This window comes from Syngnathus typhle, linkage group LG21 (assembly GCF_033458585.1).
Source record: "Syngnathus typhle isolate RoL2023-S1 ecotype Sweden linkage group LG21, RoL_Styp_1.0, whole genome shotgun sequence".
In the NCBI taxonomy this organism is placed as follows: domain Eukaryota; kingdom Metazoa; phylum Chordata; class Actinopteri; order Syngnathiformes; family Syngnathidae; genus Syngnathus; species Syngnathus typhle.
In genome coordinates, this window is record NC_083758.1 from 5,609,465 (window position 1) to 5,624,060 (window position 14,596).

The window sequence follows — 14,596 nt, forward strand, 5'->3', positions numbered from 1 at the left end:
TCAAGAACCAGTCGCAGATCCGTTCCTTATAAATTCGCTTTAATTATGGCCAAATCACCACCACCGAAAGGGTTATATTAAAACCTAATAGGCTCAAACCTATTAGTAATAATTCAATAATTAGGAATTTATAGTCTTTATATTGCTTTTTGATTTTAGCAGTGCGTTTATTTTAAATTCTACATGATACACGTTGAGTGTTCGAACGCACCTCCCCACAGGTGTTTTCACCCTCCCACTATAGCTGTTTGAACAGTACCAGGCGGTTTATCGTCCCCATGAACAAATTCTCTCCTCTGAGGTATTTTATGTCCTTTTACCTTGTGTAATTTATATTTGTCTGCCTATCCTTGATTCCGACTCTTAAAAAAACTCAGGGAGAAGTTTCAAAACGCCAACTCTTAATGAATATCTGAACGTGTGTACGTGGTAACCAACAGGCATCAAATTTTTTTTTTTAAAAAAAGAAGGAAAATGGCGTCGAATTTTAATAATTTGATATCTATCGTCGTTATTGTTCTTAAGCAGCAACAGTTTTGTTTTCGCGTTCAACGCGTCTGCACTTTACTCTTTTACCACAAGACGGCACCATACCAAAGCATTTAAACGTCTCAGGGTTGTAAAATCAATGCCTTTAAAAAGTAGTCAAACGCAATTTTTACGTCAGCCGAGTGGGCTAAGTGTAATTTTCAAATCCTAAACACGCTATCGAATACAAATGTATATTTACAATAAATATACGTTCATTTTATTCTTTTTGCAATCAATAATGTTTTTTTTTTTCATCCCACAGGACATGTGGCATATAAAAGAAGAAGGGGGAAAACACCCAAGTAAGTATCATGTCGGAAATTTTGAGTGAGATTAGCCTAGATAAATTATATTTCCTGGATTTATACTCTAGTGTTGCTTCACCTGACCCTGAGATGTGGGGACTAACAGAGCAGATAACCGATTCCACCACCTGTGTCGTAAATCTTAACATACAGCTCCATCATGGCGCAACAACACCTTGGCCTTTCCAGTGTAGGCCAAATTGACTTTTCCATCTTGCTTGACAGCGACGACGTGTCCCCTGAACCACCTTGCAACTTTGTACAACCTGAATTTATTGACTGGTAACCTGGATGGACAATATGTGGACTCCAAATCCCCATCAGCATTTCCCCCACACATAATGGTCGAGGTAAGTCACTTCTGACTATTACTGTGCTGTAGAAACAAACTATACTATTGAGTTAATTGGAAAACCACCGCGACTCGTGAGAGCAACCCATGCGGAGGCACGTTTCACACTTTCAGGATACATTAGCGCTTTCGCCATTACGCTCTCTTTTGGTGTGATGCCTTTATTTAATCGTAAATTGAATTGTGACACCAAGGTAACATAAAATAGAGAAGTGTAGAGAAAAAAATATGAACTGAAATGTAGGATTTCTTCTGGAGCAAGAAAAATGTGTGTAAAAAGCCATTACAGTATTATTCAAATTGTGATAATGTGTTTCCTTTAATAATGTTACATACTATGCACACACTCACTCATTTAGTTTTAATTTCATGTACTGTATTCTTGTTATTTTTGTGCATATATTCTATTTGAATACTTGTCAAGCAACATAATTAGAGAATTTAATGTATTATGGCCATATGTGCATAATGATTGTCATTACAGTAATTACTACCCTTAGTGTCATGGGGGTCATAAATCCTCCGTCCTTGCAACTAAAGATTGCTCCCGTATTCATATCGCGCTCTGTCTGAGGTCCTTCGGGTTGTCAGTCCTTGAGGAAGCGTGGCTAACTTGGAGGTCAATGTCAGGGCGGGGGATTCAAATGAGTTTCCCAGTCTGGGTGCTGAATTATTCAAGATTTATTTAAAAAAAAAAAAAGTTATTCAAAAGAACCTGTGTGGCGGCTAATTCCATGTTACATTGAAGGGTTAAGGCCTCGTTGGGAAATGTAATTAATAAGGCATTCAGCGAGAGGTCAAACAAAGGTCGCCGAATCTTTTATCGAGTGACTCCAAACGGTATCAAAGGCAACTTCAATTCGGACGGTTTTAATGCAGGCCAAGACTTTTTGCTCCCCTTGCGCGCACCCCCATTGACCCAAGGTGAACAAGCTGTATAGGAAAGTGCTGAGGTTGGCCCCATCAATCACGGTTGCCGTGGTAACCGGTAATGGCTGCCGTGACTCGTGCTGCTAACTGATGACCTTGACCGTCTACTAGTGTCTTCACGTGACAAACACCCACTGAGCTGCCAGTGCTAATATCCATCGTGTTTTTTTTTTTTTTCTTAACCTTCACCAAGGAGAACGTCTCCATCCTTTTGTTGGTTAGCTAACTGGATTAATTGGTAAATCCATAAATTAAAATGCAAATGCAGTAGAGCCCTCTAGATAGTCTCGTAATTTCGTCCATTCACAGAGTATTTATTGTAGATACTTGCTCATTGTTTCCATTTGTTAGCAATTAAGTGAGCAAGCTGGGAAAAAAAATGAAACACTTCAAATAGACATTTAAAAGGCTACATGGTCGTTTTCAGCACACCACAAGCCCCCGGGGGGTTTATGGACTCAATTTAATGCAATGAACTAAACGAGACTCGATATCCGTACATGCTCTTCCTCTAATAGTCCGCCGTCTGTTCTTAACCAAGCCCTTAGGCCAGCATTCCTTAGGTGCTGTTTGCTTTTCCACTTGCGTCCGTTCCCCCCCCTCAAGCGTGTATGTTTCTTAAAGGAGTGACCGTGAACGTTTTCCCGTCGCCACCTCAGCCACGCTCCCACGTGTACATTGGCGGGCCACACGCACAAGGCCTTCGTTTTAATTCCGCCAGAGTGACACTGAACTTCCCCCCCGTCCGTCTGTCTTGAGTCTTTGCTGCAGTGTTTATCAATGTCATCTGCGGGACAACCTGCGGTATTTCCCATGACGACGTTGGCCTGTGTACATAAGTGATTGCACCGCATTTCCTGCTTTTTGCATGGGAAGGATAATGTGATTACAACATAGACACGCCACTGTACTTAAAAGATGTTGCATAGAGATACTATTCATCACTGCCTTGGGAACTTTGTCACCGCTGGGTGGCACTGTAGCTGTGTGTGCCAGTGGAAATCGAGTTGAAGCAGAAGGGGTTTGGACGACGTAGTAGAAGGGGAAAATGGAGAAAATTGTGTGTGGGTTGTCATTGTCTGCTGCCTCTTGCTATTTCTGTCACTAGTGCTTATACTACCACAATAAGTGGCAATGCCAGATGGTATAAAAAAAAAAAATCGTGGCCTGAATTGAAATAACTGTCTCAGCATGGCTTCTTGCATTGTGTTAGCGTCTGATTAAAAAAACTTGATTATTGTTTTTGCAGCTTGGAGTGTCGGAGTTATGTACTGCATCTTAATGAGAGACCTGAGTCTTATCTTTTGTGATCAAGTGTACTTTTTTAGGAACATATAATTTTTTTTTGCTATTTTGGGTTTGCCACTGTGCTATGTTGAAGTGAGGGGAGGAGCTTCATTTGGTGAATCTTATCTTTATAAGGGAAAAATGCTTTCCAGCGGACTTCTTTTATAGACGCAATTACAAACCTTCCAGAATGTGCAAGTTTTCGCTATAAAACTATGACAACTTTGAACCACTTGGATATATTGTGATTCAACTTTGGTGACTCTATTTAGTTGCAGGACAGGTAATGATATCAATTACGGCTCTCTTCCATTTAGAAAGGCAATTTAGGGGAGCCAATCTAAAAATATCTCCGTCCCCAAAATGGAACGCTCTTACATTAAATATGGACCTAAACGGTCCAAACTCTTAAGTCGTGAAAGAAAGACGCGCACATCTGGACGCGCTCATCTCCCCAAAACCGGCAGCCCATTTCCGCCAAGCGGCTCCTCCTCCCCCCCGCACGCCGCCCAGCAATGGTACACTCCGTGTAGGATGCGTTGAGCTCAATGACCGGCGGACGGTCCTCCTGACTCCTCATCAGTACCACCGGAGGCACACTAAGAAGGTTCGAGCGAGCGGAACCTTCAGCCCCGTCTCTTTATTCTCGCCTTCCTCGGCCATGAAACAGACTTTAAGCGAACTCATGAGGATGAGCAGGATATGCCGGATGGTACTGGCCACTTGTTTGGGATCCTTTATTCTGGTCATCTTTTATTTCCAAAGTATGTTCCAACCAGGTAGGAGCCCCTTGTCTCTTCTTCCTCATGCGCGCGGGCGCGCGTGTGTTTTGCCACCCCATCAATTTGTTTGCACCAGCCGCACGATCGATATGACTTGACGCCAAAGCAAGCGCCTCTCTCCTGGAGCGCTGTGTTGGAATCGATCGGTCTCCGCATTGATCCATTTTTGTTTGAGGATATGCCGGCGTGCGCTCGCCGGTAGGAGCGGTGGCATTGTGCGTGAAAGAAACGAGAACGAGCCGTATCCCCCAATTCCTTAAGGAGATGCGTAAAAGGGCGCACACCAGAGTACCGACCCCCTCCAGTGGCGCTCGGTTTGACAGAGGCGGTCAGTGGTGGTGGGGGGGTCCAAACTGGAAAGCATGCGTTGTCCATGTCCGTGAACGCACCGTGAATCACATCCACGCGGAACAAAGGCAGATGCTGTGTCAATTGAGCTTGTGGCTGCAATAGCGCTTTGACTTGCGAGTTTAAGTCAACACTTTTTTGCATCGTGATTTCACGGTTTTAGTTCTAGTATGCACACTTTGGCCACCAGGGGATAGCGCAATTAAGAACTAAAATGTAAATTGGATTAGAATTTATGGGGTAACACGAAACACAACGTCACAACTGAACTGCATTCAAATTGGTCGTTTTACACAGAGGATAAAGAATATATGCCTATGAGTATACTATATGGTCTGTTTTCATGTTACTACAGTACCACTACACAGGTGATAGTTTTGCTAGCCTGTGTTTTAGCATTAAAAGTTATGTAGTTTGGCTTTTATTACATGTAATACTATCTCTTTTACGTTCATTTTAGAAACTTCATGTAATCAAGGCCTACATTTTTCTCCCATCCATTTTCTGTATTACCTTTCCTCATTAGGATTGTGGAGGACCTGGAGCATTACCGGACATATTTTTGAGCCCACTCGAGTACCCCTCAACTTAGGCGTACCACACCTTTTGTCTAGCTGTGAGAAGCTCCAGTTACCCAAGACCCAAAATGAGGACAAGCAGTCTGGAAATGGATAGACAGCAGTTTTTTCATAATAACTATTTTAGCATTGAGACTCTGTTGGGAATTGTCGCCTGTGTCTGTCATCCAAAAGCAGTTCAAACCAGTCCTCCTATTGTGGAATCAATGAAGTTGTTTGATTGGGTAATTTACCCTGTGGTCATTCAAGGAAATTCAGTCACATGGTCGAGTCACACTGACTCTCGCTTCTCATTTTCTTCCATAGAAGGGAGTTTTCCTCTTTCCCGAAGCGCTCGCTCATGTGCTGTGCCGGCGGTTCTGTTTAATATGCGAGCAGCGTGGTGTTGGATCTGATCCATATCAAAAGTGCCTTGAGGTAGCGCTTGTTATGCATTGGCGCTATATCAATCTGATTGAATTTTGCTCATGCGCGCTACGTTTGCCAAAAGAAATTGCTCGCTTGTCAGTGCAGTGCAGTGCATCAGCGGAGTCGTCGATCAGATTGGAACGATTGCGCTAGGATCTCAGGTTCTCCGCGGGCCTTGCATCATGCTCTACTCATGTGCGTCGAGGTCACCGAGTTCCATTTTAACGACAGGCTTCAGGATGCTTCGACCAGAGGATGGAAAGAAGTTTGATATTTAAAGAAGACGTGGATTTCTCCATTTACAATTCAAAACGGTTCCCGCAAGTGTCTTTTCTGAAACCTCGCAGACATTCTTCCCTTAAGATAAACTAAAGATGAAAAACTTTTGTTACTAGGACACCCGCTATTTACGGTGTCGTTTGTGACTTCTAGAGACTTGTCAGACCTTTTCGAGATTAAAAAGTCATTTCCATTACATCCCCTGTCAGTTTCAATCCTGTATTTGTATTCATGTCTGATAACAAGAGTGTCGGGTTTGTACATTTGTGTTGGCTGTTCCCTTTCCAGTGATTTGTACGGAGTGTTTACATTCTTTCCCAATGTCGCCGCAGCACAAGGCATACTTGGCACCCACGCACCATTGTTGTTTGTCAGATAACGATCCCGGGCCAGCGTCGCCATGGTTGAGGCATGTTTAAGAGCAAATGCCGTCTGGCCTCCCAGTGTAAACTCTCGCCTCTCTACCAGCGCTGGGGGTTGCGACCTCTTGTTGGAAGCGACAAAAGAAGACAGCGGCATCGCACACCGCTGTTGTCCTCGCTCAGTAATGCCACTTTGATTCTACTGCTGATGGCTTAGTTGGATTTGTTCGAGTCGGATTTGTTACCAGCACTTCCTTCACTCGTACACAGTATTTTTAAAGTTGTCATCATGTGGTTGTGGTAATTAGAACGTCTTTTTAAGCCGACCTAATCCTATGTTGTCCAAACCAGTTGGACACATGAAATATTTTACATTCTGGGGGCTTCTGTAGTGACAAAGTCAAATTATTCGGCAGGCATTAAGGATCCGTTAGGACTACGAGAGTATCATTTCCATGCTCGCGTTTTATCTGATCTCGGTGGAATACGAAACATTCATTAAATATGCCTGGCGGCGAATGAGTCGTGCGTCTCAGGTAGCGGGCACAGCGATCGCAAATATCGAAAGCGGGAACGAGATCGTAATTTCGCCGTTGATGCAAATAGGCCGGGGTTGGGATAAAAGCTTATTGAGTGGCGAGTCGAGGTCGTCCTGTTCTGTCTCCAAAGAAGGGCTGCTTTGTTTTGGTTTGAGTGCGGACCTGCAACTTGTCTCTGGGAATTGACTTGAATGGCAATCATAGTGACCCCGACAGAAGTCTAAGGACTTTCTCCCTTTTTGGGGTTGATAAGGAAATGTGCTGTGAGCGCCGCTTGTTTGGTTTCCCCGTGAACTGCTTCTGGGATAGTCAGAAGTCTGTGTGTGTTTGCGCGTGCTGAGGCTGCAGATCTGCTCCGGTGTCCGCAGCCACGCCACATGCCCGCTGGCGTTTAACATCCCTCAGAGGTTTCGGTGACAAAGCTGCGATGGTTGAAAGCAAAGAATGAGCACGTCTTGGGAAAGAATGAAAGGCTCCGCCTGTGGAATTTCGACGGGAAACTCAAAATTCCTCACCCCCGTTGCCCCGTCGCCGCATGGCCAGCTGTAGTTGACAAGGGAGGGTCAGCCCGGGTCTCCAACGACAAACCTAAGCACAGGTAGCGGTACAGGTGCTCGCTAAAACTAGCATCAGCTGCCCCCTTGTGGTTTTTACAATCAGGAAGAAGCTCGGCTATTCTTGGTCTCTTCCACGAAGGTCGTGCCAGAGTCTCGATCCGGACTTTGTGTGTTCGTCTGTTTTTCCTGCCCAGCTGCGCCGCTAAATCCCACATCTAACGTCGCAGCATAGTGGGGGAGGAGGCTAAAGGAGAGGGATGAACCCCAAAGTTTTCCAGCATCTCCTTTCATGACTAAGCCATGCAGATTATCAAAGATCCAGCAAGCACATGTTAGGCACGCTCATAAATTTGGTCTCGTGTTATTAAATTAGCTCGTAAGTTACCGCTATGAAAATTACACACCAGTGATTGGGATTTGCGAAATGTCACCTTAACCTATCATAAACGAGATACTGTAAATTGTTTGCATACACATTAAGTTGTTGAATGCACACTAAAACAGTGGCTAGGCCCAACCACATCTTGTTCTCCGGTCATAAAATATGAATAGAAAATAAATAAAAAATCGAGAATGGCTAGTTCTAACTGTTGTGATTTGAGTCCAAACTATTTTCCTGCTTCATTTTGTCCGGCTAGCTTTTCTCACAGGCGGTTGTTAAGTCCCCGTGGTCCGCATTTGCGCTTACCTTGCTCTCTCTGCTCGCACCTGCCTGTGACCGTCTTGCCTTGAAGTTTGATAAATGACGCATTTGTGCGTCTTTTCTCGGCACGCCGGGCTAAAATGCTGGAAATCGCTCCTCGAATCCGCGCAAGGGGAACTCGCAGACCTCCTAATGTTTTTTTCAAGCCAGGCGATTGTGAGTCGCGAAAACTAATGAGCTCCCGCTACACATTAAGTCATTAAGCCTGATAATAAAAGACAGTTGTTAAATGAGGTTGTAAATATTTCCTCCCTGCTACAGAGATTTGCGACTGCTGCTTCAATGTTTTCCATCAAACTCTTAACAATTAATTATGTCCTTCAACTTGGAACATATTTATAGCAGGGCTTATTTTGAGCATATTGCAGGAAGGACTAGATTGTTAACGTTGACTCAGCTTGACAAGATCATGATGAACCACTGCCTTGTGATTTGGCTCATGTGAAGATTTATAAACTACATTGAGTAAACAAATCGATTCCCCACTTAGCTATCATCACGTGTGTCAACAGGTCCACGATCGCCCTTGTCAAAATAAATCATTCAGAAACGCTACGGTAGAAAATAGGCTGCTGGATTTGAAGGTTAAACCGGGTTACCCCCCCACACACCCAATAATTGAGCCAAATTTCCTCCCCTTCAGTCAGCAAAAGCACAATTGTAGAGGGGCAAAGGTCCCATGGGGTCACTAAATGCGCAATCTCGGCAGTGGGAGGGGCTGGAGATGAGAGCGTAATCACTCAACGCCTGTCGATAAATAGCGATTCCCTTGTCAGGTCTTCGCCCCCGAGAAGTAAGTAAAGGGGTGCGAGTGTCGACCATTAGCCACATTAGGGCATTAATAAGAGCCAGGCAGGAGGGCGCCGACTATTTTTAGCCGCTGACGAACGGCTCGGTTGCTCCATCTTAGTGTTTACCTCTGGAGGAGTGGGTGGGCAGGATGGAGAGTTTGTGTGTGTACAACGGCTCAGTATGTCTTCCGAGGAGAGCGCTGGAACCTCTACCGAGGTCATAGAGTTCGGGACTCCGTCTAGGTTTACTGATAAATTTTAAATCGGCCTCCTGAGATGGGAACGCTAGGTCGCCCCAGCGCACTACTACAGATTAGCGTTCGGCCTTGGCGCTTCCACGCTTTCCGAAGCGCAAGTGTTGTGTGTTGACAGCGCGTGTCCTCGGTCGCCAGATGTAGACGGCGTGCTGGAGGAGAAGTGAATCATGGCTTTAATTAAGAGGACGAGCGCCAGGGCACATCTCATTAAACGTCTGCCGGAGGAGCATTCAGACTACAGTAGCTAGCTACTGGGCGGCGTAGCAGTGGAGCTGCTTCTGACTTTCCACTCCACCTTTTTCCTTCGCCTTTCCAAATGTAGACATTTTCCAGGACAGGAATTTGGACGTTTCTGGCTATTTGAACACAAAAGGTGCCGCAGCACATGTAGACAGACACAATAGCACTCACAGGCATGTATTCTGAGAAACCGCTAATATCACTGCAGCTCACTCAGCAGTTATAGCACCCCCTGTTGCTTTGGCATGTGCTTGGCAAAAGTATTTTCAGTGAACATAAACTAGCCTCTCGTTTTGGTTTAATAATCCAAGCAGATTTGTAGTCAGACCTGGCTGCATACTTCGCAAGCTAATGGCGGTAATGTGATATTTCCCGTTTAAAGGATCTCATAATGTGACAACTTACATTTTATTGCGGCATTTAAAACGGTTGGAAAATTCTTTCTTGGTTAGCACTCCCGGATTAAATGTCCTCAACTCGAAATATCGCTCTAATTCTTCCCCCTTCCTCTTTTCCTATACGTTTCCTATTTTGTCCATCTGTCCGGCGGTTTCTGCTTTCCGAGCACGTTTCCAGCGTGGTTGTCTGGTTTGGCGGGTGGATCGACAAGTGCCGCAATCTTCCTCGCCGCAGATTCGGCGCCGGAGTCGAGCCCGGGTGGACGCGTCGACGTCCTCCAAACGGGGTCAGAGCGGACGTGTTGGCAAGAGACGAGCAGGCAAACTCTTTTGACTGACTCAGCAAGTAGTGGGTACACACCAACACAGTGCTGTACTATAACGCCCCAATCAAGGGCACCTATTTATGTCAAATCAACCTTGACTCTGATTTTTTCTATGTCTGGTTGAAATCACTTTTGAGGAGCTGCCTTCAGCATCACGTAAATGCCGAGTAGGATTTTTGTTACCGTGACAACTCGGGTAGAAATAGACCAATTTGACAAATTGGCCAACCGAATCATTATGTTTTGTCTGGGCGCCGAGTGCACCGATTATCCGATTATTCAGATAAAAAGGGACTTTGTTGTTAAACACAATGGCATGAATGCAAGGTGCAAGTGTCATATTTGTTCACTTTACATGGCCGCCCTCTCACATGATGCGAGTGTCAACAAATGAGAGCGTAGAATTTGCCGATTATTAAAAAAAAATACCGATATATTAACTTTTTTGTTTAGATTTTTATTTTATTTTTTTACCCAAGAGTTTGTGAAGAAGCAATTCAAAAGTCAATAGGTCTCAAACTAAAAATAGTCTTAAACCAATTGATGGACTATATCAGAAAACAATTACCAAAAAAAACAAAACATTAATGGGATGGAAAGGGTCGATCTGTCCTGTCACTTGATGACTGCATGACCTTCTACCATGTTTCCACACATCACAAATGTAAGATATCGCAGGATTTCCTTCAATAATTCAACCGTTGTCAGTCGAGTCTGTTTGAGACGATTAATGTCGCCCGCTCCTGCCAGCAAGCGCTTAAGGTGTTCCTTGCTTAAGTGCCATGAAGAGGACATTGTTCTCCAGTCTACGGCGCCTTTCCTCTTTTGACCATAGACAGATGAATATGACGGAAACAACTGCCAGCGGCTTCTCGTCCTCCCACCTCCCACTGTGCTGTGCAGATAAAGCCTTCTCGGGCTGGCTGTCCATGTGATGTCTATAGCGCGTGTTTGTCATGTGCCGATGTCTTGAAGCGGATATTAGATCTTTCCTGTCATCACTCATTTCTTCGCTCTGGCGTCTTGGCCAGGCAGGCCCTAAGAGGGCGTCATCCGTCATTCGTGGTTGGAGAAGGCCCATTTGTCTTCTCTTTGTGTGCTTATACACGCTGGATGTCTACCTGTCTCGGGAAATATTTATTAGTGTTAAGCTTGGAGGAATTATGGAAGTCTGGAAAACAGAGAGAGAATGGCGGGGGGGGGGTTAAATGCTCAAAGTTTCAACACATTCCACCTCCTCCTTTTCCTCGTGCTGTTATCAGCTCATTTTGCCCAGCGGGATGGGGTTGCCATGGCGATGGGAGTGAGGACCACAATGAGAACAGACGTCCTGGCTGGCTGGGGTGTGGCCCAGTTGGGAACATTGCGGAGGTGTGAATCCGGTCTTGGGATTGGAATTTGCCAGCGGGGAATCCGTTTTTGGGGTTTTGCAAGAATGGGTTCGAAAATTTGAATAGTTCCGGTGCTGAATTGTAGCTGGTCTAAATCCCGCAGTCCCCCAGTGCGGTCAGAATCCAGTTTGCGCTCAATTCCTTCCGCATTCGGAATGCTGAAAAAGGCGCGTGACTTGTAATGCGAGAGAAATGGAGCGTAGCCTCAGCGCGAGCGACAACCCCGTGAAGTCAGTTTGAAGCGGCTGATGACCCACTTTTGTCTTTATAGGCCTTCAATTGCCACTGATGATTACCTGCCCGGGGGTTGGGGGGGGGGGCTCGTTACACGTCTTTCGTCTGTGTTCCGTCGCTTGTCATTGTTGCGTGACACATTTATAGAAAGTAGCGCTGGTTGTTCCGTTGCCTTTGCCATCGTGCGGTTGGTCAAACAGAAGCAGTTGAGCGCCACCCAAAAGCGTACAACAGCGACTGGTAGTGTGCTAAAAAAAGGTCTTGGAAGGGAAAAGTGGATGGATGGAACTTCTAATTCTCTCCGCCGCCCTGTCATCGATCCTCTTATTCACACTTTTATACGGCTGTCCCCCCCCCCCCCCCCCCCACAATCAACCGCGTCCATTCCTTTGATTTGTCTCTCGCAATCTAAATTGTGATGACTCGGACACATGTCCGCCGCCTCGGATCGATTTCCACATGTTCTCCTGCCAAGTCCTCGTGGTCAAGTTGAAAGACAAGATGCAGCCACCGGGTTGCTCCAGAAGCCCTGCACGCCCCTTCTTTTTTTTTTTTTAAATGTCTACAAGCTCGCACACAAACGCTAACTCGCTGGCTCTCCAGCCCTATAATTTCCAATGCTGTCTATTTTAGGAGGACTTGCAGCGCTGGAAAAAACACAGACGCACTATAATTTAACAGCGCTTAAACGTTGAGCAGCAGCAACCAACTCTAAAGGTACCTCGAATGAGAGACGAGCCTGCGTTACCTTCTCGCAAATTTATGATATGAAGAAAATGACTCTATAAAAAGATAACGAGACAATTTACCAGAAGAGCTGAAAAGGCTCATCAACCAGCAGCTTTGGTTTTGCAATCCAGTTTTGGCGAGGAGTTTCAATTATGAGAACTTCTTGTTTTTTTAACGGCCGACGGCAAACTCGTCCAAGTTGCAGAGTGACCTCAGGGTCAAAACGACTCTTTTCGCTGTCTTCCGTGTTATCCTGTTGTTGCATCATACTCAACTCGGGTCCGTGCTGAAGAAAGCAAACCGCCAATCGCGCTTACAAAACAGCAGCGTCATTCCAAGCGTAATGAAAGGGCCAATCGGAATGTAAAGTTAAAAAAGGTAACGGCCACCTTCTATTCGCGGTATCATCGGTTTCCCGAAATGTGAACGGCTAACCGCTCGTTGGCCTCCCGTGCGAATATTGGCGCGTACAACGGGCATTTAAGGCAATTCTGCCCGATAAACAACCTATTAAAAGAATCGCCTCCCTGCGTCATATTGTTAGCTAACAAACATATATACGGCCACTTTCCACAAGTGCGCGTGCTAATTTTACAAGCCCAAACTATATGCTCCAATTTTTAGTGTGTCATTAAATGTACATTGTAGACTTATTGGCCACCATTCAAAGTAGCCACGCGTGACTTATTGCCATATTCCATATATTGCATTTGACTCCCTGCATTTGAGGGATTTTTATAATTACACTGTACATCCAGCTTGTGACATCACTTTTTTTTTAACCCTAATTACCATGGGTTAGTTGTCAAACTATACCAACCTACGACTAAATCCCCCCCCCCACCACCAACTTGCCTCCTTGACTTTCGCGATTCATCTTCAACTGGCTTGCCTCCCCGTTGAGTCTTTAGGAGGTTATTTGGGATGTAAAAGCTGATTTTACTTCAGTGCTAAAATAAGAGCTTTGTTCTTGCCGGAGGAGCTCATGCATTTTGCAATAGCTCGGGTTTGTTGATGCCAATGTTTTGATTCCGACAAAATGGCCTCTGATCACACAGTCACTTACAAGCCGATAAAGCTTCTGGCGTTATTATTGTGAGCTCACGATTCAGTGCAAATATTTGTCACGCCCCGACGTTCTTATTTTGAGGATAAAGCGGTTTGGAATATTTTGGGATTGATGGTTGTGGAACTTAACTTTTTTTCATTTTTTTTCGAAAGTGCCACCAAGAAGGCCTTGTCATTATGTCGTAGGGCTCAAATGAGAAACTTTAAAGAGAGGACCAAAAAAAAAAAAGAGTTTCACTTTTACAATCCGTGTGAATTGACCCTTTTAAAGTGGGCAAAACCACGTTAAGTGTAGGTTCGACCCACCGCTCGCTGTTGCCTTTTCCATTTACCTTGCAGCTCGCGCATCAAACGACGTCCTCTTGACCCTTTCGATCGCAATCAAGAGCCGCCCTTTTTTCTCCTCGCGGCTGAGCTTCTGTCTAATCAATGGCGTTCCTTCTCATGTCAGCAACATTGACATACAGGTGTGCCCGCTGCTGTTTTCTCAGCGAAAGTAGCTAAAGTGGCTGTTTTAAGGGGTGAAATCCGGAGCGCAATAAATCAAAGCCGGTCCGCAGGGGCGTATTTTAAAGCTCCCTACACTTAACTGTCTAGGTAAAAAAAATAAAAATACTCTAGCCATCTTTATTATATTCTCTGTGGACTCTGCCTTTGTGATTTATCGAAATCAATCTTCTCCCTTTCACCACCATGTTTTTCGCTTCTGGAATTGCAAAACCCTTTCAGTTTTTTTTTTTTGTTCTCCACCTCTAAATTTAGAGGCCAGCTGCTCCCCCGGGGGTTTGTCTGAACTCCTCCTCCCCTTCATTCCAAAAGCACGGCTGCTCGGGCCACACCCAAAGGAATGGTGGGCTATTGGTTAAAGACAAACAAGTGTGTGTGACTCTACTGTATAACGTACTCTCATAATAGAGAACTTACGGTATATAATGTTGGGTTGCCATGTGACCAGTTTGAAATCCCGTATCTTAAAATATCATTGGTCACGCATACAGCCATATTTCATGCAGTTTTTGGGGGCATTTTGAAATCGTTATAGGACAAAGATTTAGGCTAAACATAGCCAATTGTTGGGCGCAATAAAAAATAATTCAGTATTTCCACTCCTGTGTATAATTCATCAAATTAACCCGAGATTTAAATTTCATGACTAGGAAAAAATGAATTCTTATAATATACAGTCTAATATTTTTCTAAT

General features: G+C 44.8%; 1 protein-coding gene across 4 annotated transcripts in view; it reads left to right on the plus strand.

Annotated features, from left to right (window-relative positions):
- chst11 (carbohydrate (chondroitin 4) sulfotransferase 11) overlaps window positions 1-14,596 on the plus strand; it is a 29,573-nt gene that overhangs the window by 170 nt on the left and 14,807 nt on the right. Inside the window, exons 1-3 of one of the 4 annotated variants that reach the window (XM_061268119.1) lie at window positions 240-301; window positions 794-833; window positions 1,062-1,186. Coding sequence is in view for 2 of the 4 variants with exons in the window: in XM_061268117.1 (XP_061124101.1) it covers window positions 4,067-4,184 (118 nt within the window). In the remaining 2 variants the exon portion in view is untranslated. Of the gene's footprint in view, window positions 1-239; window positions 302-793; window positions 834-1,061; window positions 1,187-3,924; window positions 4,185-14,596 lie in introns of those variants that run through there. The other 3 variants (XM_061268120.1, XM_061268118.1, XM_061268117.1) reach the window with 3 other exon arrangements.